At 54.0% G+C, this 22,854-nt stretch overlaps 1 protein-coding gene across 29 annotated transcripts in view; it reads right to left on the minus strand.

Annotated features, from left to right (window-relative positions):
* CAMK2G (calcium/calmodulin dependent protein kinase II gamma) overlaps window positions 1-17,579 on the minus strand; it is a 56,672-nt gene extending 39,093 nt beyond the window's left edge. For 23 of the 29 annotated variants that reach the window (XM_069460291.1, XM_069460290.1, XM_069460289.1 and 20 more), the window contains exons 1-3: window positions 17,421-17,579; window positions 15,975-16,069; window positions 4,976-5,035 (exon numbers count right to left, since the gene is read on the minus strand). In XM_069460291.1, the coding sequence (XP_069316392.1) occupies window positions 4,976-5,004 (29 nt within the window). In that variant the 5' untranslated portion in view covers window positions 5,005-5,035; window positions 15,975-16,069; window positions 17,421-17,579. Of the gene's footprint in view, window positions 1-4,975; window positions 5,036-15,974; window positions 16,070-16,367; window positions 16,506-17,420 lie in introns of all 29 variants that reach the window. The other 6 variants (XR_011231645.1, XM_069460286.1, XM_069460273.1 and 3 more) reach the window with 4 other exon arrangements.
* Between the last annotated feature and the right edge of the window lie 5,275 nt (window positions 17,580-22,854).

The following is a 22,854-nucleotide window of genomic DNA, read 5'->3' on the forward strand; positions in this document are numbered from 1 at the left end:
ATCCTAAATACCCAACTAGCAGATTCTTGATAATGATTGAAATTATAACAACTAACACTCAGCTGAGCTCTTCCTACACGCCAGGCACCGTGCCATGTGCTGTACACGCGTTATTTTATTGAACCCTTGCATGAACTCTGTAGGGTAGCTACTTATACGTGCCCATCAGACAGGAGAGGAAACTGAGGCTCCGACAGAAACCTGCCCCAAATCATACTATGTGCACAACCAGGACTTGAAGCCAAGACAAACCAACACCAAGATCCCCGTATTGCGGAATTGCTAGGGAGTCACTTTCTCCAAACTCAGGCAAAAGAGCTCCAACCTGTCCCCACCACCCCTGGCAATTCTGATTGGCTTCACAACGCCCATTAGGCACCCGCCCTGAAGAGGCGAGGCTGTGCGTGCCATGGAAACAGGGAAGAAAAGGACCCAGCCCCGCTACCCTGAGCTTCCAGGCAAGGGGAAGACAGACTTTAAACCAGCAATTACACAAACATGTAACTAAGCACAATGGTGTTGAGTGCCGTGAGGCAGAAGCAAAGGATAGTATGGATGCGTGGAATAAAATCATCTGACACGCAGCCCATTCCATGGTAGTGACAGGGCGTGATGGCCAGGGAGGGCCGGACCAAGTCTAGGGACAAGAAGATCTGGAAAAAGGACGATAAAGCATTCACCACATTTCAGCCACAAACCTAATCACTATCCTTTAAAGCTGTGGAAGATAGGACAGGCCCAAACACCTAAATATCTTTACTTGATATTTCATACCTTCAAGGACTGAGATAGCCACAACCCAAATGTTGTGTCTATTTCCAATTCTTTAAAAACCACCCAACAATATGCCACATTTTAACAAATCTTTCTCAAAAAAGCACTGAAAAACTGTCACTGTTAAAAATGTCTGCAGCAATAACAGAGTGGGAAGGAGGTCCCATTGCTCTGGGGGCTCGTGGGGGATTCAGCGGCCCCCCAGGAGCTGGTGGTAGCAGGATTCCCCCCTACCCACCCACCCCCAGCAGGGATTTAGAAGCAGCTCAGTCATGATTCAATGTTTCCTTCTTCTTTGTAACTATTTTTGCTACACTTACTGTTAGCTGAACGGGCCCTGGGCCCAAGGTAAATGGTAGCCTGGCTCGGATAATTTACGAACAGATTTGGGGCTGGGGATCGAGGAGCGAGCCCTTCTGGAAGCTGGGATCTCCGTTTCTGTTCTCATCATCTCAGCGTCCTAGCCTCCTTTACTCCTGACTCTCTCTTAATAACGAAGGGGCTCAGGTGACAAAACAGCCTGGTTAAATAACTTGCTGGAGGTCACAGTCACTAACTAGCAAATCCCAGATTCAAACCCCAAATCTGGATGTGACTCCAAAGCCACAAACCTTTGGCTTCTCCAACTATGGACCGCAGACCAGCAGCCAGAGTGTCACCTGGAGACGTCAGACATGCGGAATCTCAGGTCCCACCCCAGACTTACCGAGTCCGAATCTGAATTTTAACACGATCCCTGGGTGAGTCATAAGCACATAAAAGTTTCAGAAGTGCTGCTCTAAACCACAAGGCCAGACTGTGATAGAAACTGCTGGGGCCGCTCAGCACGAAGGAAGACAGAGCCTATTCATTAGAGAAATGTGGAGCGGGGAGCGGGCAGATCACAGGTAGAAGGCACTTCATTCAGCCCTCGGACTCCGGCACTAGCAGTCTGCGCTCCACTCCCCGCTGCTGGCCACTCTCCCAGGGCTGCTTTGAGTTCAGCACTATGTCTCACACCCAACAGGCACTTGGTTGTGTTTGTTTGTTTGTTTTTAATTAATAAACTTTGTTTTTAGAGCAGTTATAGGTTCACAGTAAATGGAGCAGAAAGTACAGGGAGTTCCCAAATACCCCAGGTCCCACACGCACGGCCTCCCCTATCAACGCCCCGCACCAGAGTGGTCCGTTTGCTACCGTCAATGAACCCGCACGGACACATCATTACCACCCAAGTCCACGGTGTACATCAGGGTTCACGCTTCGAACAGGCTTTTAACTCCTAGGACAGAATATTAGGGAAAAAACGGAGGATGCCTGGCCCCTGGCACCAAGTTCCCCATCTGAACCCACGTGCCTCCGAGTCTGCCCACAGCCGGGGCTGACCTGTGCCCTTCGCTCTCAGCTCCCTCAACTGAGCACCGTTCCCGGGCTGCTCTCTCTGCTTGTCTCCCTTCCAAGAGGCCAGAGCCAAAAAGGTCACAGTTCTGAAGGATGGAGCAGCGAAGAGAGGAGAGGAATAGTGAATTAAGGGGCACAAAACTGCCTCCTCCCCTGCCACGAGCCAGGGCCAGATCCATGGCAACCCCTGCCTCTTGGACCTGAGCTCGGCCACATCTCCAGGAGTCCTGGTTCTCACTGGATGCCAGAGCTTCCAGGACACAGTCCTGACTCTCTTGTCCTTCTGCCTGCCCTTGACCCCAGAATAGGTCTTCAGGCCAACATCGCTCAGGACCTGGGAGCAGTCATGAAATGAAAGCACAGTTCTAGACAATCAGATGCCAACGAAGTGACTGTGCCACGCCTGGCCTTTCCTGGGTCTCGCTGCCTTCCTAACAGAGCAGACGGCTGGGACAGACAGTGCCCCTGGCTGCCTCTTTTCTGAGCTGGGGGCAGGGGGCAAAGGAAAGGGTTACCAAACCAAGTCAAGTCTAAGAGGTCAAAAAGTATAATTCTAGAAATACATAAAAAGGGTTGGGCACGTGGTTCACGCCTATAATCCTAGCACTCCGGGAGGTTGAGGCGGAAGGATCGTTTGAGCTCAGGAGTTCGAGACCAGCCTGAGCAAGAGCGAGACCCCAACTCTACTAAAAATAGAAAAATTAGTCAGGCGCGTGGTGCGCACCTGTAGTCCCAGCTACTCAGGAGACTGAGGCACGAGGATCGCTTAAGCCCAGGAGTTTGACGTTGCAGTGAGCTACAATGACACCACTGCATTCTAGCTGCGGTGACAGAGAGAGTCTCTGTCTCAAAAAGAAAAAAAAAGAAATACATAAAAAGAAGGCTGGGACCTTCTTCAGCTAGAATCCCATTTTTGTCCTTCCTGTTTGTTTCTCAATTGTCTTCATTATACCCTGACCCTTCTATGGTCAACCACGCCCGTGTGGCAGGTGATGCAGATGTGGTTCTGCCTCCTGCATCATCAGCCCCTCCCCCGGGCTCTCCTCCCTGCATGAGGACAACTTATTATTGCTGTACGAGTTGGTCACAAGGGGCATGAAGGAAGTTACTGCTTGGACCTTGAGACCTAAGACTGGGACACCAAAATGCTTCTTTGCTTGTGAGCAGCTTTAGTCACTCACATGCTTTTTCTTTCTGTTCTGGAACTTCTAGGTCAGAGGATACAAGCTCACAAGGCCTACAGGGCCCAGGTAGGCAACGCAAATGTGAGATAACGGGGAGTGGCGAGGACAGTGGCCAGTGGGCCAAGGGAGCAGCCACTGCTCGGCCGCAGCGACTCTGGCCATGAGCCCAGCCTTCGGATTTGAAAGGCGGGGAAATAGATTTTTTTTTTTTTCCAAAATGTGAAATCTCGTTTTTAAATATTGGCAAATAATAAAAATATTTTTAGACCACTGAGCCAGCCAAGCAAAACATGCCTGAATTTGTGACTGCTGTTCTAGGTGTTTCTGTTTGCCCCCTCCTACCGGAGGCGACACGTGGGTTCCCACCGAGCTGTTTTCAGGTGAAGGTCTAACCTCAGAGACCACCCAGGAGCTGCAGGAGTTCTGAGGTCAGGACCTGCCGGCTGAGAGGTGCTGGCTCGTGCCACACACCGCAGCAGGCAGAGCGGATCGCTGGAAATGCCAATCTGCTTCAGGAATAATCCCAGCTGCCGATTGCCATCTATAAAGCCCTGCGTGGCTGTCATCCTGGTTACCTCAGAACCGCTCCTCTCCCCGTGGGCTGGGGTATGACCTCAGCTCTTCCACGCCAGAGCTCGCAGGGAGCGTTCTAGCCTGAGGTCTGGGAAGCCAGAGGCCGGGTAGCTCTGGAGGAAGCATCAAGCTTCGGCAAGTCGCCTCACAGCCTTGGCCGCCAGGAGAGCAGAGCAGGCGGCCTCCGGGGCACTGTGGGAGCCCCGATATTTAGGCCATGCCTGAGGAGCACAGAATACGTGTTGTGTTTTGTGATGACTCAGGGCTTTCAGAGAAAACCTAGGAGATGCTCCCTGCTCTGCCTCAAGTCAACACTGGGGTTTCTGCTCAGACACTGCAGCCAGCCCAGTTTCTGGCCCTTCTGCAAGGAGCCCCGCACATCAGGGCCAACGCTCTTGGCAAAGACTGTTTCAGCTGAACAATGTAAAACTGAGCTGGAGTGGGTTGTGGCAGGCAAACCTCCTCAGGCTTTAGAACAACCAACAATGTGCCCTTGTCCCCCCAGTCAGGGTAGGAGAGGGAGAAATCCTCTTAATTTTTTCTCCTTCCCCATCTGAGTGGCTCCTGCCATCCTTACTCTGGGGAAGCCAGGCGGGTGGGCGCAGCAAACGGGAATAAAAACGGTAGCACCATGGAAACCCCCAGAGTGTGCAGGACACCGCAGCAGGAACAAAACTCTTTCAGGTCCAGAAACAAAATCCTGACCCTTTTATGAGGGCGGTGGATGGCCCCTGGTGAGGGACGCTGGCAGGCCAGTAGCCCGGAACCTCACATGCTGAGAACCCTGGGCCTCAGCCCAAAGACAGAAGGAGAAAGAGAAGAAAGAGAGTCTGAAACCTTATTCTGACGCCACACACCCCGGCCCTGAGATGGCACCACATCCATGGAGACACTCAGGTCACTCCATTAGGACCTGCAATTCTGAGACAGAGCTGCGGCCCTGCTCGGGCAAAGACACCAGATGAAGGCCCACGGACAGAGACGATCCCACACACAAAAGCAGATCTCTGACCTCACCATCTTCCACAAAATACCCTCCAAACACTCCGTGCAGGGGCACTCACCAATGTTTGGATGTTTCAGAAGTCGACATATCCGGGCCTCACGTTCTAGTTTCTGGTGATCTAAATGCAGAAGAGAGAAAACAAAGCCATCAACCACCTATTCTACTCGTAGTCACCTGGCTATTCACGTTCCTTCGATTCACAGGCACCTGCTGTGCACTTCTGCTGACTTGCTGACTTAACGTGGCAAGTCACAGCGATTCTGGAGATGGTTACTGTGACCACCTGTTCCAGATGAGGAAACGACTTTTGAGAGGTTATAAACACTCTGAGCCAGTGAGTAGCGGAGCTGGGATTTGAATCCAGGTCTTCAACTAAAACTCTGGTGCTCTTTCTACTACAACAGGGATTTCACTGGGCCAGGCTGTCTGGAATCTTTCTTGTTAGAAATACTAATAATAGCTAAGTTGTACTGAGCACCTAACATCTACGTGGCACTGCGCTAGGAGTTTTGCATATATTCTCTGTGTAGTCCTCGTGGTAACCCTGAAACATAATGATGCTGACAATAAAAATGTTGATCAAGACAATGATCATTTAAAATAATGATAGCAGCTAACATTTATTGAGAGCTTATTTCTACACCAGGCAGATACATCTTTTAATTTATCCTCATAACAACTCTAGGAGATTGGCACTACTATGATGCCCATAATGTAGAAGGAGAAACAGGACACAAATCCTTGTCCCCAGGACCCTCTTGGCCACCCACGGCTGTGAGCTCTGACCTCTTCACACTCAGGCTCTGGGCTTACTCTGTTTTGGTGAAATCACCAGAATCCACGAGTCCTCAGATCCAAGTGAGCTGCACGGGCCAATCCTGTTTCCGTGGAACAGGAAGGCAGAGCTCCAGGAAGCAGAAAGAGAGGACGCCACTCAAAGCAGGGACGCCCAGGACCCCTCCCCATGCTGTCTCCCCATCTCTGCCTGCTGGAATCCCGCCAAAGTCTCCTCTCAGTAGACTGTGCCTTCTCCCTGCTGTGACCGTCTCCCCGCCAATCTCCCACTGCACTTCTCGTGATTCTCACATCATATATTATATCAGTTATCTTTCCGTCATGAGCTCCTCAAAGGAGGGGACCTTTCTGAGCAGTGCTTCCTAGAGTTCCTTCCGTAAACAGGGCTTACTCAGGGTTTATCAATAACAACAGGAGTGGCAGTAACCATCACTTACTAAGCATTTACTACACGCCAGGCAGAGGCATGGATTGTAATGTTTTGTCCCCCCAGAAACTCTGTGCAGCAGGGATCTGATTAGCTCTGTTGCATTACAAAGGAGGAAACTGAGGTTTAAAAAGATAAAGTAACCTGCCCAAGGTAACATTGACAGGCCGTGGATGCAGGTGGCCTGAGCCTAGAGCCCTCTTTCTCCACCATTATGCTACGATGAGCAGATAAAGAAAAGGGAGAGCATCAAGTAAAGACTCCAGGCTCTGGAGGGCAGGGTCCAGTTCACCCTGACTCCTCCAGGCCCGGCAGGTGCCCTCACATCCACACCTGCCAAGCGATTCCTGTCTCCCTGGTAGGAGTTTCTCCCCACCCTGCCTCTACCTTAAACAGCGGAAAAACCTCTATAAAGCGTCCCATGACCCTCACAGTGATCCCATCAGGTGGGTGCTATGATTGTCCCCATTTTACAGATAACGAAACTGAGGCCCAGAGAGGTTGAGTAACTTGCCTGAGCTCCCACAGCAGGAAAGGGATAGAACTGGGATTCAAATCCAGGGATGTCAGTTTGAGATAATGTAGAGATTACAGACTACAAGAAATTCATATTTATTGTTTCACCAACCAACCCCAGCTTTGTCCTAAACTTTTCCTCCAGCAACAGCTCTGCTTTGTGGAAGGAGGTGGGGACAGGCAGAGATTAGTTCCTGCTGCCCAGCTAATCCATCCCAGCTGCCCAAAGATCTGGGTCAGGCCCTCCTTCCTGTCCTTGGTCAGCATGACCACTGACCACGATGCAGCCAAGAGAACCCCAGGTAACCCCCAACTCCCACATCGCCCAGTATCCCTTGGTCCCAGGCACAGGGATGTGGCCAGCAATCCCCAGAAGCTGGGGACTCGAGGAAGCCGTGATACTTGGTGGCCGAGGGCCTTGCTTCTTCTAGATCTGGATGGATGTTACTGTGACCCCACTTCCTCCCCCACCAGCCCCTGGACTTGAGATGGAGGTACCAAGCTAGCTAGAGACCCACAGCTACAGACCCACAGGCCCTCTCTGGCCACTCACCTCACCCGCCTCCAACCCACAACTCTTGGGCTCGGTTGCCTGGGCAGGTGTGGGAGAACAGCATCTTGCAATGCGGAGGTGGCTGCTGAGGGGAAGGCCCAGAAGATTAATGTTTATCTCCTCCCTTAAGTCTCTTACTGGCTAATGGTTACAGTCCAACAACAGCAACAGCACTAAAAATAAGGACGCTCTGGCTTTACCAGTGACTCAGAGTGGCGAGAGGAGAGACACAGACCCAGGCTCCCAGCTCCTCGAAGGAGTTGCCCAGGGTCCAGAGGGTCCTTGTTAGACTCTTAGTTCAACCCTAACTCCAAGGAGCTGAGCCCTACGTTCCAGAAAAGGCCCATGTCTTCTCTTTTCCCCAGGGCTGTCCCTTGGTCCTCGCTCTGATTCTGTGCCATGGAGTACGGCAACTAACACATCCGTTATGGAGTCAGACAGCCCTGGATTGAGTCCAGCATGGCCACATCTGGCATGTTACTAAACCCACCTGAGCTTCATTCATTCCTTCAAAAAATATTTATTGAGGCACCATTCTAGATGCTGGGAGACTGTGGTGAACAAGATGGACAAAATTCCCTGCCCTCATGGAGCTGACATTCTAAGTGGGCTAGGTGTGGGGAGGGACGGACGGTAGGAAAACTCGGTGGCATGTGAGATGTCATAGCAGGGGCTATGTAGAAAAATAAAGCAGGGAAGTGAGAGAGTGTACATTTAAATAGGGTGGTCAGCGGAAGCTTCAGTGAGGAGGCGACATTTGATTAGGATCCAAGGGAGGTGAGAGTGAGCCAGGCACATTTCACGGGAAAGTTTCCTCACTTCTAAAATGAAGAGAGCGATATCTGAGATTGAAATGAGGTAATATGGGGAGAGTACTTAGCATAGGGCCTGGCACATAGGAAGAGCCTCCTTCCCAAGGGCCCAAAGATAATGCGGACAAGGTCTCCTGGGCCGGGCTCGTGGCCACAGCTATCACCAGAGACATTAAGGGTGGGACCCACTCTCCCCTCAGCCTGGGCAGATGCAGGATCCACAACACACCAACTGAGCCCTCCAACCTGGCCTTCGGGCTTCTCCCCGGGGGTGGGGTCCACCATGTCTACAGTCTGCAGGTGAAGGTTAGCGACAGCAGGAAGCACCGCTGCCCACGGGATCTCGATCCCTTCTCTTCCTCGCTGGCCGTGGCGCCCCGCCATCCAGCTCTGCTCAATGAGCCCAGCAGTTTCTGCCTCCACCCCAGCCTGTCCAGCTGTTGTCTTCTGTCTCTTTCCCCCACACTTCCTGTCCTGTAGTCACCTCCAGGGCTGGTCCATGGCTGGGCAGAAGCTGAGTGCCTCACCCCAGCAGCGGCAGAGGCGGTATTTCAGGAACAAGCAACGGTTTGTCGAGTGCCTTTCCTGACTGCAAGAGTGTCCCCACTGAACACAGCATCCCCAACTCCAAGAGGGGCGAGGACACTGAACCAGCTTGGTCCACAGCGGCAGGAATAGGCCCTGGCTCAGCATCCCAAGGTAGACAGCACACCAGCTGACCTTCTTGCCACAAAGGTGGCCTCCTCCTTTGAGACACCCCTCCTTCCAGTACCACTATGGAGCAGCGGGGACCTTCTGGAGGCTGACCATGCTCCCACCCACCTTTCTACCGGGCTGGTCCCCGCCCCCCTCCACAGCCCAGCCCCCTCTTCCTGTTTGACAACAGCCACTTCCCGCTTTTGCACAGGGCCACTTCCTGCCCGCCTGTGTGCTACTGCCATGGAGAGACCCACCCCTGCCGGCCTTCAGCCCAGCTCCAACCACAGCCCTCTGCAGGTTTTTCCCCTCAAGAGCAGAGGTGGCCGCAGGAGCAGAAAGCAGAAGCAGCCGTTGTCAGGGACCCTCCGGGCCCAGCTTGGGCCCCTCCCCAGCAGCCCGTCCAGGGCAGAGCCAAGCCCTGGGAAACAAGGATCCCGGAAGCCTTGCCTGTCCCGCCTTCTCCCGCCAAGTGCTTCAGGACTTGGTCCAGGGCGCCGCGAGCTCACAGGAAAGACAGCAAGGAGTGACAAGATGCACCAAGGGAGGCAGAAAAGAGGAAGCAGATAGTGAGGTGACATCATGCAGCAAAGGGGTGCACAGGGCCCTAGAACCATCTCTCCCCTCCGGCCCGACGAGAGAAGCCCGTTCCAGATGCACTTTCCTTCCGTCACAGGATCGGGGGCCAGGGAAGGCCGGCTACCGATTCTCCATGGCCCTGCCACAGGGATGTGCCCACTGACTTAGTGATATTTTTCTAAAAAAACCACAAATGCCAGCACTAGCTTCAAATAAGATCCCACTGCCACCTAAACATACAACCCTGTGTGTGGGAAAGGACACAGAGCCCCCTCTGGCTATGAAGACTCTCCTCAAGTTCCAATCTCAAAGACACCCTCAAGTTTTCAAACGGTGTTTCACGGGTCTGTGCCTGTGACCCCATCATGGATGTGAGAAGCTTCCCGTAGCCCCACTGATTTCAGACGCTCGCTGGGGGTGGCCTTAGCTTCCTGCCCTCCCGGGTGTCCCTCGTCTCCTTCCCAAGCAGCAAGAGGCCCCTTCTGCCCCCTTGGCCATCACCCTGAGGAGCAGAAACAACGGCAGCACAGGGATTTGGTGTCATAATCCACCTTCCCCAGCTGCTTATAAACAGCCCCAGGCCTTGGGCACTGACCAGTGGGAGTCACAAGCCACAGTCCCATTGACTTCACCCTGACACTGCAATGCCACACCCCTTCCTCTTCGAATCTCACTCTAAGGGTGCAAAGCATCTCCAATTAAGAGCAAAGTCCATCCGCCACGTAAGAGCACAAGCCATGGCTTCACACCTGTGCACCCGGGTGCACCCGGGGACTGACTGAGGGCTGTGAGTACAGCAGGACAAGGCCTGAAACGTGCCCCTGTGAGCCTCCGAGGCCTTGTCCCTTAACCTAGCACACCCCCCTTCTCTTCTACCCTAACTCAAACAGTTTTAACCAGGAGACACAAAGACCTGAGCCCCACTTTGGCCTTTGGACCTCGAGACAAGGAAAGCTCTAAGTAAGGAGGGAAAGGAGAGAGGCGCCAAGAAGTGCCCCACAGCTCAACCAGCTTTGAGGAGAAAATCCCCATGGGGTCGCTAGCAAGCCCCAAGAAGGCAAGGCTCTGCCTGTGGACACTCTGGCCACTCTCAAGGGCCAGAACAGGGTCACAGCCGCCGAGTTCTCTGTGCCCCCGGCAGGGTTCCTGGTGCCTGCAGCCTTTGCCCACTGTTTTGGTGACATTTCCTTCATGGTAACCAGCCCCAAGTAAAACATCCCAGGAAGCAGCCCCTAAAAATAGCTCCTCCCAGGGCAGCAGCAAGCAGGGGGGGGGAGGGGAAGACAGGGAGGAGAAAAGAGGGGAGCAGATGGGAAGCTGCGGCTGCTGCTGATAGGGCCCAGGAAGTAGAGGTGGTGTTGGGGAGGAGTGGCTGGAAATCTCCCCACCAGAGCGCCCGGAGAGTGGGTTCAGACGAGAGCGGGCCCTCAGCCAGCAACAAGGAGGGATCTGCTGCACCGGGCTCGGAGCTCTGGGCCTAGACGGAGGGGTGTGGGGCGTCATGCCAGGATGCACCACAGGAACAGAGTACCCAGAACCTGTGTGTCAAAGGGAGGAGCCACGGGGCAAGTAAAGGCCTGAGGATGCCGGGTCTGAGCACAGACAAAATCACAGGTGTATCCACGGCTCAAAGCCGAAAATAAAACCCCACACACCTCCAATCCTTTTGTGCCTTGGTTTCCCCACTGGCCCTGGGGCAGATCCCTCCGGCCGTGGGCAGACGACAGAGGGCCTCTGCAGAGAGGCACTCAAGAGGTGCAAAGTGCCCATCTCTTCCTGTCACCACCCTATTGGCACCCATGGGCTCAGGCCCTTGTCGGCCTGCCAAGGCTGTTCAGAGAGCAGCAAGCACAGAGGTGGGGGCAGGAGCTGGGCACACCCAGCCCTCCCCTTCCCCATCTCCAGCCTCAGCAGAGAACGGGGTCAGCCACTCACCTCTAGGGTTTCAGCGCAGCTTCTGACAAGGGTACGGTGACCAGGGGCCAGAGCAAGCAGCAGGGGGAGAGCAGAAGCCTCTCCTACGGGACGGGGCCACCTTCCAACCTCTGTCCTCTGCACCCCGCAATGCAGCACCCCAAGTCACTCTGGGAAGGTGGGTGGGAGGACAGGGTGACAGGCCAGTGTTGTGTTGCATTAAGGCCCACAGCTCGCGTCGTGACTGCACCATGAAAGCGGCCCAGCAGGAGCCTTGGCACAGAGGGGGGACCTCCCCTCCTCATCTCTTCAGGAGAGGAGTCGGGGGGGGTTCAATCACTCATACGCAGGATGCCCGTTTCTCTGCTTACAGAAATCTGCCCGTTTTATCCTCAGGAGGAAAGCACGATTTTGCACACAGCCTCCTTAAATGCTTCCTCGAAGCCCAGCATCCCAGAGCTGCGTGGATTTCTCCTCCTTGTCCCCCTCCCTTCTCTCCCCCACCCTTCACCCAGACCCTTAACAGGAAAGTCTCACTTGGAGATACCACAGGGGACACAAATGTCATGGGGGCTACTCAGGCCAACACTAAGGGGGTGGGGACTTTCAGCTGGCACCATCCAGACGGATCCCATTTCAGTCCCCAGGGCCAGCTGGAACCAGAAAGGGACAGCCTTTATCCTTCTGGTGGCCAACATGCCACAACCCCAGCCACCCAGTCGGCCACAGACTGACACCCCCAATCCGGGGGCCCAGAATGAGGCCCCTAATCACAGAACAGCCTATGTGCACAGATGGCCACAAACCAGCAGAGACACCACCTGGGGAAGGCTGGGCCAAGGTGTGTCTGGCAAATTCCAGAGAGCATGGCAAGAGCAACTGTCACTGCTGTTGCTGATTTTAGATGGCATCTCTTAAACACTGGCTCACATACCACCTGTGTGAAATTTCGCCAGAGAATGTATTAAACATACAGACTCTGGGGCCCCACCCCAGACCTCCTGAAGCAGAATCTCTGTGAATAAAGCCCAGGAATCTGTATTTTTTAAACAATACTCAAGGTGAAACTTACATATACAAAAATCGAAAATCACTGCTTAGAGGAAGTCCCAACAGTGGCCAATGAGGCCACCAATGACCAGGAAGGAGGAATGCTAAGCTACACTGTCTTCCTGCATCTCCCACCCCGCCTTATGCCCCCAGCACAGGTCTTTATCCTCATCTGTCCTCTCTTCCAGCCACTGTATCAGGTCTGCAGGCTGGCTCCCTGGATCAGAAAGGAAGGACCCAAGCCAGCACAGGGTACAAGGGCTCCAGTAACTTGACTCTGAGTTTCCTGGGAGCCAAAGCCAAAAGGCAACCATGACAGGTTACACAGTCGTCTGAATCCATTCATGTAATGTGTATGTGCTCGGGACCTGTTGGGCACTTTGCTAGGGCCTGCCCACGCAGAAATAAAGAAACAGATGAGGACTCTTACCTCTCCTTCCAGGTCCTCACGAAGAGGAAAGCTTTTGCTTACATTTAGCTTCAATAGAAATTTCTTTGTATGGGGCATACAGATTAAATAAATAAATATAGCAAGTGCTGTAACAGATTTCATAACACTGTTTCGGGTAGCATCTCTTAGTAAGGCCAAGGGCATCAGTCCCGTATCCATCTTAGTGAAAGCAACTGGCATCCAGATAAATGGTCCAAATAAAGAGTTTCTTAGGATGCTGATTGTTCCAAGGGTAAATCCTAAAATATGTAGAAGAAAGAAAGGATCATTTGCCCTTCAACTGCAGCGATATGGGGAAATGCTCTGGATATAAGCAAAGAGAGCAGGATATAAAATGTTATGCTCCACGAGGTGAAAATATGTATGCATATGAATAAAGATAAGAAGGGAGTATGAAGATTTAAAAATAAAAAGAGACATAAGGGCTCAGGCTCCTTGGGGGGTGCTCTTAAATCTTAAAATAACGACTTATCATTGCCATCACCTGGCCCACTAGCTCCTGCATCCAAGCCTATTTTAAATGCCTCCTTCGGCCTAGCGGAGCTAAGCTTGGAACCATGGGCTCCCTTAAGGGCCCCAACTCCACTGCTATGACTGTTTTGAAGCAAATGGAGTGACGTTATGTGACTTTCAGTGACTTTATGTAGACAGGCCCGCAAAGACGGTGCTCAACGCTCATCCACATGACTCCCTACCTTGCAACCCAGCTGCCAACGTGGGCCTCTGAGGCCACTATGACAAGACACAACAGCCCAAAAGAAGGCATCCCATCCAGGTCTGACCCCCCAGAAGACCAGGTGATCTCTTTCCCTACCTCCTGGGCCACCTCAGCATGGAAGTCAAGGAGAAACAGCTCTATGCCCCTTCTTTCCTTTCGGTTTGCAGCACAGAGAATCACAAACAAGAAAGCAAGCAGGTAGGGAGACCCAGCAAACACACCAAGCCCCTTCAGACCTTCAGAGATGACCCTGGTGGGCCCATGCCATTCCCAGACAGAGAAATCCAACACCTGTGGAGCCCTAGACAGACAGCGACGAGAGAAACCCAGCCCCAGCTGCTTCACCTTTATAAAATATACAGTGTAAACCGAGAGGCCGCAGGAAGCCACAGCCCTCACTCCCTAACCCCATGGTGGGTACCCCGGCCCAACCCTCTCCAGGAGCTCACATGCCCCATGTCCACACTCACAGCCCAGCCCCCCTTGCTCCTTCCGCCTCCAAGACAACACCCTCCCGTTCTCCCACCTCCGAGCAGTACTGGATGGCACTCACACATTCCTGACCCCTCTGGGTGGCTTCTGCGCCTATCGGCCAGGACCAGGCCTCTGTCCCAAAGTTAACCAGGTACACAGGCCACATTACAGAGCCCAGACTTGGCATAACCACCTCAAGAGAGGGAGAAATGCTGTCTGAAGCATGTAATTTTACACAGGAATCCTCTTCTTGAGGGGGGAAAAAAAAATCAAAGAGAAATCAAACCTCATCCAGTTTGGGCAGGAAAGAGAAGATACCAATTGGGAAAGATGGAACAAGGTTAAAAGGAGGTGAGGGAGGGAATGGATGCTATCACGCAGGCCAGGGATGTTCAGGTGGGAAGGGAAGGAGTGGAAAATGAAAGCCCGAGTCAGGCAGCCCCGCAAAGTCACCAGAGGAGCTACCCTCACAGCCCAGAATTCGGGCTCCCAGCTGTCTCTCCCTCCCTCAGTCCTGGGTTGGAGGACACTGGTGAGATGAGCAAAGCATTGCATCATCAACTGGAGACACCAGACACCAGCCCCATTTCTGATGCAGCAGGGCTATGCTGTGTGGGCGCAGGGAGCTATCCACCCTCAGACCATCGTCCCTGCCTGCACCTTCCAGCCTTGGCCAGAAGACGTGTGCCAGAGAGCCCAGCCCCCATCGTCCCCCCATCCCAGGGGAGGAGAGCATCTGACCATCCATCCACATATCTCTATGGCAACTGTCCTCCGACTCAAGGTACCAGAGAGAAAGAAAACAAACAAGTCAACTTTACAGCCCATGCACAGGAACAGCAAGAGACGAGGGCTGGGTAGGAGGCAGCCAGACAAGCCCTGCTGGTGGGGATGGAGAGAGACTCCCCAGCCAAGGGGCAGACACGGCCCTGCCAAACAGGTCCAGAACAACTGCCAACATGACAGAAGCCCACTGTCATCTCTGTGGAATTTTATAGCTCCTCTGAGCGCCTGGGACATCTATTACATCTCTTACCCCAGAGATGCCCGCGTCATTATTGGCCAAAGCCCACATCTTCCCCAGGGCATCTGTCCTGGCTCCTAATACATTTACGGTGTCCTGTTGCCCAGCCCTAATTCCTTTCTCTGAGTCCCATAACCTTTGTCCCCTAGTTACACCCTCCAGCCCTCGACAACCCGACCTCCGTACCCACCAGACCTATTCCCAGAGCACCTCACACGTTGCTGGGTCTACACCTATCAGATGAGGTGAGTTTGGCAAGCACCCAATATGAGGTTCAGAAAGTTTACCTTAGACAGGCCCGATCCTCCCAGCCTCAGGTACTTGGGACGATCTCACAAGTGAGGCTCCAAGGCCTGGGCCTTCATGCTCCTCACACCCCCAGGCAGTGCGGCTCCTGCCCAGGCCACTGGGATTTCTAGACCATAAGGCATCACCCTCCACCCAGGACAGACTACATCTGCTGCTGCACCACCAACTTTGTAATTTGATCAAAAAAGCAATCAAGTTCATCTGGCAGGATTTGTTCCCGAGAAGCCCTCGCCAGTAGCAGCCTCCCCTGATGTTTACAGATTCCCTTCCCTTGGGAGTCTGTTCTGCCGCCTGGTGGGCAGGGGAGGCTGGCTTTGTCAGAGCTGCTCACTTACTGCATTTCTATCCTATGTCACCACTGGGGCACAAGGATGAGGACAAGCCTGCAGTGGCCACCACTGCCCCAAACAGAGAGGCTCCAAATGCCCCAAATTAAGAGCACTCCATTCCATGCCACCCACTATCTGCATATTCTCCACCTCCCTAAGGACTGAACTCCCTTGAGCCTTTGAGGACCACTGTAGCTACTACCTATGTCTCTGACTTCATCCTTTTCTACCTGAGCACTTCCAGTTCTCCACGCAACGCCCTGTCTGACTTCAAAGTTCACCCATTCTGAAATTCCAACTCTTCTTCAAGTGCTAAAATACACAAGGCCCCAACTCCTGGGGGCATCTTCAGCAGAAGCCATAGCCCCTGGGGGCACCCCCAGGAAGAGGCCAAGATGGGGAACACTCACCCCGGGCAGACAATTTCTTGGTATTGATGATTTTTGCTGCATACTCTTGCGTAGAGGTTTTCTTCACACACCTGCGGACCACAGAGAAAGCACCCCTGGAGGGAGAAGGGGGAAAGAACTGGGACACGGAGCAGGGCAGAGTGACACAGACACATTTCAGGTCTGAGGACAGTGACGCTGCTCCCACCACCAGCCCTTGAGTCACACGCACACACCAGCGCAGTGACCACCACCATCCCACACCAAGCAGAAGGACGAGGCCACCGCGTGACACTGAGCAGATGTGGGTGGTGTACCGCCCTGCTCCCACCCCCTCATCGAGTCCCCGCAAAGCAACAGCCCCAACCTCAGGCTGTGCATCAGGAGCTGGTGGGCGATGCTTAAAACACACACCTGCTGCATCTCACTGATAGCCCTGCAGTCCTGGCCAAGAGAACCAGGAGAGAGAAGCGACCAGGGAGACCCTGCTCTTCTCTCAGGAGGAATAGTTGAGGGTAGGGAAAGGAGTGATTCAAAAGAGGGTATAATCTCCTGAGAGAGAAATCTCCCTCAACCATGGAGGAAAGTGAGGCTCAACAGCCCCCCTACAACCAGCTTCATCCCACTGCATCCCGGCTCAACTGACAGCAAGGAAAGAGAGGGCACGGTCTGACATCCACAGCTCCCCTTCCCCATGACATTTTCCTTTACGCGACCCCCCCCCAGATGGGAGTGGGCACTCTTCGGCTCTGGAAACGTCGAGGGGGGCGGGCAGGGCGGGGGCTGCAGTGGCCAGGCTCGGCGCCTCCGGTGGGGGTGGGGGGGCCGGGGCTGCTGCAGCGGCCAGCTCAGTGCGGAGGGGAGGGGGATGCTGCGGCTGCGGCGCGCGGCTCCCGGGACCACTGCAGGCATGGGGGGAGGGGACGGGGGTGCCGCAGCACTGCCCAGCACAGGGCTGGGATCCTGGAAGCGACACTAGCGGGGGGCGGGGCCGGGACCAAACATCCCCCCACACCCGAGCACCGCAGCGGGGTTGGAGCTGCAGGGCAGGGGAGGGTCGTAAGTGCCAGGCGCGTGGGACCTGGGTTCAGTGTGCAGAGTGAGCTCCAGAACCGGGTGGGGAGTGGACAGCGAGAAATAGGGGTCGGCGGAGGGTGGGGGCGCCCGAGGGGTGCGGGAGGGGCGGGGCTGGAGGGCGCCCAGGAGCGGTCCGGGGGCTGCAGTGCCAGCGGCAGCGCGGGGTGCAGCAGCCCGGGCAGCTGCTGCAGGGCGCGGAGGGGACTGCGGGGCAGGGAGCTGGGGGCCAGGGGGCCCCGGAGGCGGCGGGCGGGAAAGGCTGGGGGTGGGGTGGGCCGAGGGGGCGCTGCAGCGGCCGGTGCAGGGCCGGGGGGCGGGGCGAGGAGCCGCATAGCGCCCGGGCAGCAGGGGCAGGGTGGGGGGCCGCGACGGGCGGCTGGCGGGCCGTACTTGCCGAGCTCTTCGAAGAGCTGGTAGTCGTCCGTGAAGCGGGTGCAGGTGGCGGTGGTGGCCATGCTGGCGGGCGGGCGGACGCCGCGGTGCAGCCCGCGCCGACGTCGGTGCACAGTCACCGCCGCCCGGCCGAGGGAGCAAGAGGAGGAGACGGGGCTGAGCCCGGCAGCACCGCGAGACTTTACCGGGGAGAGCGAGGGAGGGAGGGACACCCCCGCGTCCGCCCGCCCGCCCCGCCCCCAGCCCCGCCGGCCCCCCGCCCGGCCCCCGGACCGCCCTCGGGGAGGGGCCTCCCGCCGCCGGCCCCGCCCCGCCCCGGGAGCCGCCCGGGCTGGGCAGGGCGCGTAGTGGAGCCGAGGGGAGGGGGTTCCAACTCTGGGCCACCCGCCCGGGCCGACAGAGCTGAAAGGTTCGCGCGCGACCTGTGCGCTTGTCCCACAAGGGCGAGCAAGGAGTCGGACCCTGCAAGGGCTCGGGAATATGTGTGCGAGTGTGTGCGTTAGTGGTGTAGGAGTCTAGACCACATAGCTCTCTGGAGGGCCCCACTAGCGGGTCCCAAGCCCCCAACCTGGCTCACGCATTGTGGAGAGAGGGCCAAGGTCAAAGAGCCTGTGTCAGACTGCACACTCAGGAGGTGCCCCCCAGCCTATGCCGAGCCAGCTGCCAGCAGCCTTCCCTCGGGGAGCTGACAGTTTAGATTTGTGCAAGCCTGGGGCCATTATTAGGAAAACAAACAAACAAACAAACCCTTTAGGCTCAATTTGATCGCGGAGAGCAGGCCAGGGGCAAGGATGCAGGTGGGACACTACCTTCCTGCACTTCAGCCTTAGAGGTGAGAAAAATGTTGCGCTCTCCGGCCAGTAATGAAAGGAGTAAAGTGGGAACGATTTGAAAAGGCTTTGTGCACTGGAAGCTAGAAGAGCAAGTGGAAAAAAGGAGAAAACATCCCCATTTTCTTGCGGGGCACCATGTACTTTTATTTCATGGCGCTTACCACATTTTTAATGATACATTTACTGGTCTGAGAAGCTGTAGAGCTAAAGCATAGCTGTCTAAAGAGTGAACTCTGGGATCAAACAGCCTGGCTTGGATTTCTGGGCAACTCACTGACCAGCTGCGTGACCTTGAGCAAGTCACTTAATCTTTCTGTGCCTCAGTTACCTAGTCTGAAAACTGGGGATAATAATAGTAGTATCTACTGCACAGGCTATGAGTATTAAATGGGCTAAATCACATTAAGCACTTAGAGTAGTACCTGGTACCTAATTAGAAATATGTTTGCTGTTATTATTTATTTAATATTTGCCTTCCCCCTAAATTGTAGGCTCCAATAGGGCAGGGCTCCTGGCTCTTTTGTTCACCATTGTATACTCAGTCCCAGACACTCAGTAAATATTTGCAGAATGGCAAAGGGAGTTACCACCCCATCTTCTGTCCCCACCATCACAGGTTAGTGGGGACAGAGGCACATAACTGTCTTGATGGAGGACAAACAGGCTAGGCAGGTTCCCTACCTGCCTGGGCAGCTGCTGCACCCACTCGGGGTTGGGGGCCAGCTTCAACTGGGCAGGGCAGAGCTTAGCCAACTGCTGCAGCTCAGTTTCGATTATGGCAGGACATCCACTGGGAGTCCAGCCTCCATTGTCAGCAGGCTGGCTCCTCCAGAGGAGGCAGCTGAGAGGCATCCCAGCCTCCCAAGCCACCTCCCTAAGGGGTAGGTGGAGCAAAGCTCTCAGGGAGGGCTCCCCTCCTGTCCTTATCCAACATCCCTGGGAGCTGCTCTAAGAAGCAGACTGCCCAGTGAGAGTGATTAGGGAACAAGAGGGAGTGGAGGACAAGAGGAAAAGCATTAGCAGATTGCTTGGGAGGAAGGCAGAGAGGGCCAAGGGAAAGGGTAGAGGTGACAGAGCACCATGCCCCACCCCTCCCCAGGGCAACAGGAAGTAAAGCGGTGGGGAGTAAGGCCACTTCCTATCGCAGAGCACCTGGGAGAGAGCCAGGTCCCAAGTCCCAGCGTGGGGTAGGGCAATGAGATTGTGTACATGGGGATGCCAGTAAGTGTTGAGTTTCTGTCATCCACCTCAAAGGCAGAAGCAACTGCTAGCCTGCACTCCAGAAATGGGGGCCGCATATCAGTTGATCTTCAATGTGCCCTTCCAGAGTGTTCAAGGCGACTTGGTTCCTGACCTCCAGACTGATACTTGAAATTTTATATTCATTAATGTAAGGTGCAATGAGGAGACCAGGGAGGTCAGAACAAGCACAGACTAGGGCTGCCATGGAGTCCCCTAGGGGGACCCCAGGGGCAAATGTAAAAACAGGACTACATCCCTGACCAATCTCTTGTGCCTGCTGTGAGAGGTGTAGCATCGTGGCTGAGGGTGAAGATTCTACACTGGCTCTTTCAGGGTAACCATATAAAGCATTTTACATTGTGTCTCTAGGTAAGAAGAAGAGTGATGAGAAAAATATTGGGGTGAAGACTTGGGGATGACTCACAGTACTGTGTAAGTGGAGCTAGCTGTCTTTCAACAAATACTCATCAACTGCCTACTATGGACTTGGCACTGCCTTTTACTTTGCAAAACATCCAAATAAAGTGGAAAATCAGAATTTATACAATCAGAAGGAAATTCAATCCATTTTCTCTTTTTTCCTTTCTATCTCTACCTCACTTCTCCCTTCCTCCTTCACTATTTCTCTCCACGGCACGGACTCTGATGCATCCACGGTGGCAGTTTGGAGCCTATAGACACTTCTGTGTGCACACACAAACACACACCCTCGCACACGCCCTCCTGAATCCCCATTGCTGGAGCACCCACACAACCTCCAGCTACCCCACAGCAATTAGAGGGAAGATACAGACAAATAATAACGGGCTCACCAGCTCCCTGCGCATCAGTATCTATGGCAACCTCATGGGGTCGTCGGGCTGTGCTGTTCCTGTTGCAGCCGCTCCCCTGGGCAGCGCCAGCACTCAGGCTGTGCCCAGAGCTCAGAGAACAGGGAATGACACAGGAAATCGATGCTCTGATAATCACCAGAGGTGCCCCACTGGCTGGGACCCTCCGTCATCCTGATCTTTCTCTTTGAAACCTCTGCAGTCTTGTATCCGCGAGAGGTTTTCAATCCGTATTTGGCAGAATCCTAGGGGTTTCGTGGCCAGGTCCTAGCGGCTGCTCAACATATATAATATTGGGGTTCCACATAAGATTTAGTTGAAGTTAACAGTCCCTGGCTAAAAAGAAGTTTGATATTCACTGGACTTCTGGGGTCCCCTCCAACTTTAATATTCTATGACTAGTTTTGGAGAATTAGGAGTAATGAGGTCATGGCCTCTCTCCAAGGAACTCTGAGAAAATTATTAGCGGTGAGGTATTTGAAACTAGAGACAAGATGTAATAATGGGGCTAGGATAGAGTAAGAAAGACCAATAAAAGCATTTAAATAAACAATCCACAAACCGAGAAGGAGTGAGGGATGCCTCTCTCTCCCCTGAAAGACACATCAGGAAAAGCCAGTGGGCTTTTTCAAATCTCTACCATGCACAGAAAAGTTGGTAGGCCCCATCCTCAGGGGAGAGCTGCTCCCAACCGAGCCACTGTCCTCGGTGGGAGTGTTTCCCCATCCCTCCTGTGTCTAAGAGCAGAAAAAAGATTAGGAACCCCAGATTAAATCAGCAAAACTATAGTATTTCTTAAAGGAGGAGCTGAGGGATTTGAGGTGAGGGCTGAGCTCCCGAGGGCTTGAACATAGGGGATTGAGATTTTGGAGGGAGAGACAGAGGCTGTTTGGGTGAGGGCTGCAGCATTTGGGCGAGGAGCTGAGGTGTTTAGAATGGGGTCCTAGGCGAGGCACTGGGCACGAAGAACTGAGCTGAGCAATTCTGGAGAGCTGTGGGAATAGGTGGTATGAGAAGCCCAGGTATTTAGAGGGAGGAGCTGGGGGAGGAACTCCCTTCCATTGTCCAGAGGGCTAGTTCCACACAGTGATCTGATCCTGGCCTTCCCAACCCCCCGGCCAGGGTCAGGGCTCCCTCTGCCTCCGACCCCTCTGCCATCCCTTCCTGAAGGCAGGGCTACCTGATCTTTCTCCTGTATCCTCAACACCTACCGCCACCTCTGGCATATAGTGGGCGCTGGATAAATATTTGTGGAATGAATGAAGTGTGAGGGCAAGGGACTGAGATATTTGGAGTGACGAGGCAGCACGGGTGGGGAGGTGACAGAGCTGTCATCAGAGGCAGGAGGGAGGTACTGAGGCGCCCGGCAGGCTGCCTGCACCCGCGAGGACGGCCTGGACAGGCGACGCGGCGCGTGGGGCCCCCTGGTGGGCAGACGGGATGCGCGCGGGAGCGCGAGGGAGAGACGGAAGGGAGAGGAGGTGAATGACAAAGGGAGGTGTGGTGAAGGTGACAAAAACCACCCGGCAGCTAACGGCTAGGGAGAGCATGCTACATGCAAGGCACGTGCACTAAGCGCTCTACCTAAGCCATGCCAGGGAACCCTCACCACCACCCTCGAGTGTAGGAGCCATGAGCCCCATTTATTGGGGAGGAAACCGAAGTTTAGCGAGGTGAAGTAGCTTGCCTGTGGGCAAATAGCTAGCACAGTTTGTGGAGCGGCTGGGATAATGTCCTTGAAGGGCAGTAAACATAAAAAGAGATATGGGGTCAGTAAGTGGTGTGGGGAGACAACTCCGACGCGCTCACACATCCAAATATGAGTTTAATCTCATCCCAGCTGTGAATCCAGGCACTTAGAGGGGACATCCACTCATTCACTTATTCGCTCATTCATTCATTCCTTTTATGAGTACTCCTCTCTTCCAGTCACTTGGGAAACGGAAGAGGATAATCTAGCAAAAGTCCATTCTCATGGAACTTACATTCTTGTAGGTAGGCAATGAGCCTAGAAAGAGGTAATTTTAGATTGGAAAAGGTTCTATTACAGAGAAAATAAAATCAAGTAATAGAGATAAATCATGACAGGAGAGGTGAACACAGAGAACGCCTTTAACTCAGGTACTCAGACATGGCTGCCCTCTGAAAGTGACTTTTAAGGGAGACATTTAGGAATGACATTTAGAAATGACGATAGAGAGGTAGTTGTTTAAAGATCCAAACAAGAGCATTCTCGGTGAAAGTCCTGAGATAAAAAACGGTCACCGTGTATTCAAGGGGTAGAAAGAAGGTTGGTGGCCAAACAGACTGAGCAAGGGGGCAGGAGTAGACTAGGACCCAGAGGCCCTGATAAATCCCTCTGTCCTGGTACAACCATCCTGGTGTTTCTTTTGTGTCCTCAGACTCTGCAGCTCACAGGGAGTCCACAAGGGCGGGCTACCTCCATGCTCACAAATGCATGAAGCCTGAAACCCCAGCTCCACGTGAGAAGCTGATGGCAGATGAGAAGACACCTGCATCAAGGAC

The sequence above is a fragment of the Eulemur rufifrons genome, chromosome 28 (assembly GCF_041146395.1).
Source record: "Eulemur rufifrons isolate Redbay chromosome 28, OSU_ERuf_1, whole genome shotgun sequence".
In the NCBI taxonomy this organism is placed as follows: Eukaryota; Metazoa; Chordata; class Mammalia; order Primates; family Lemuridae; genus Eulemur; species Eulemur rufifrons.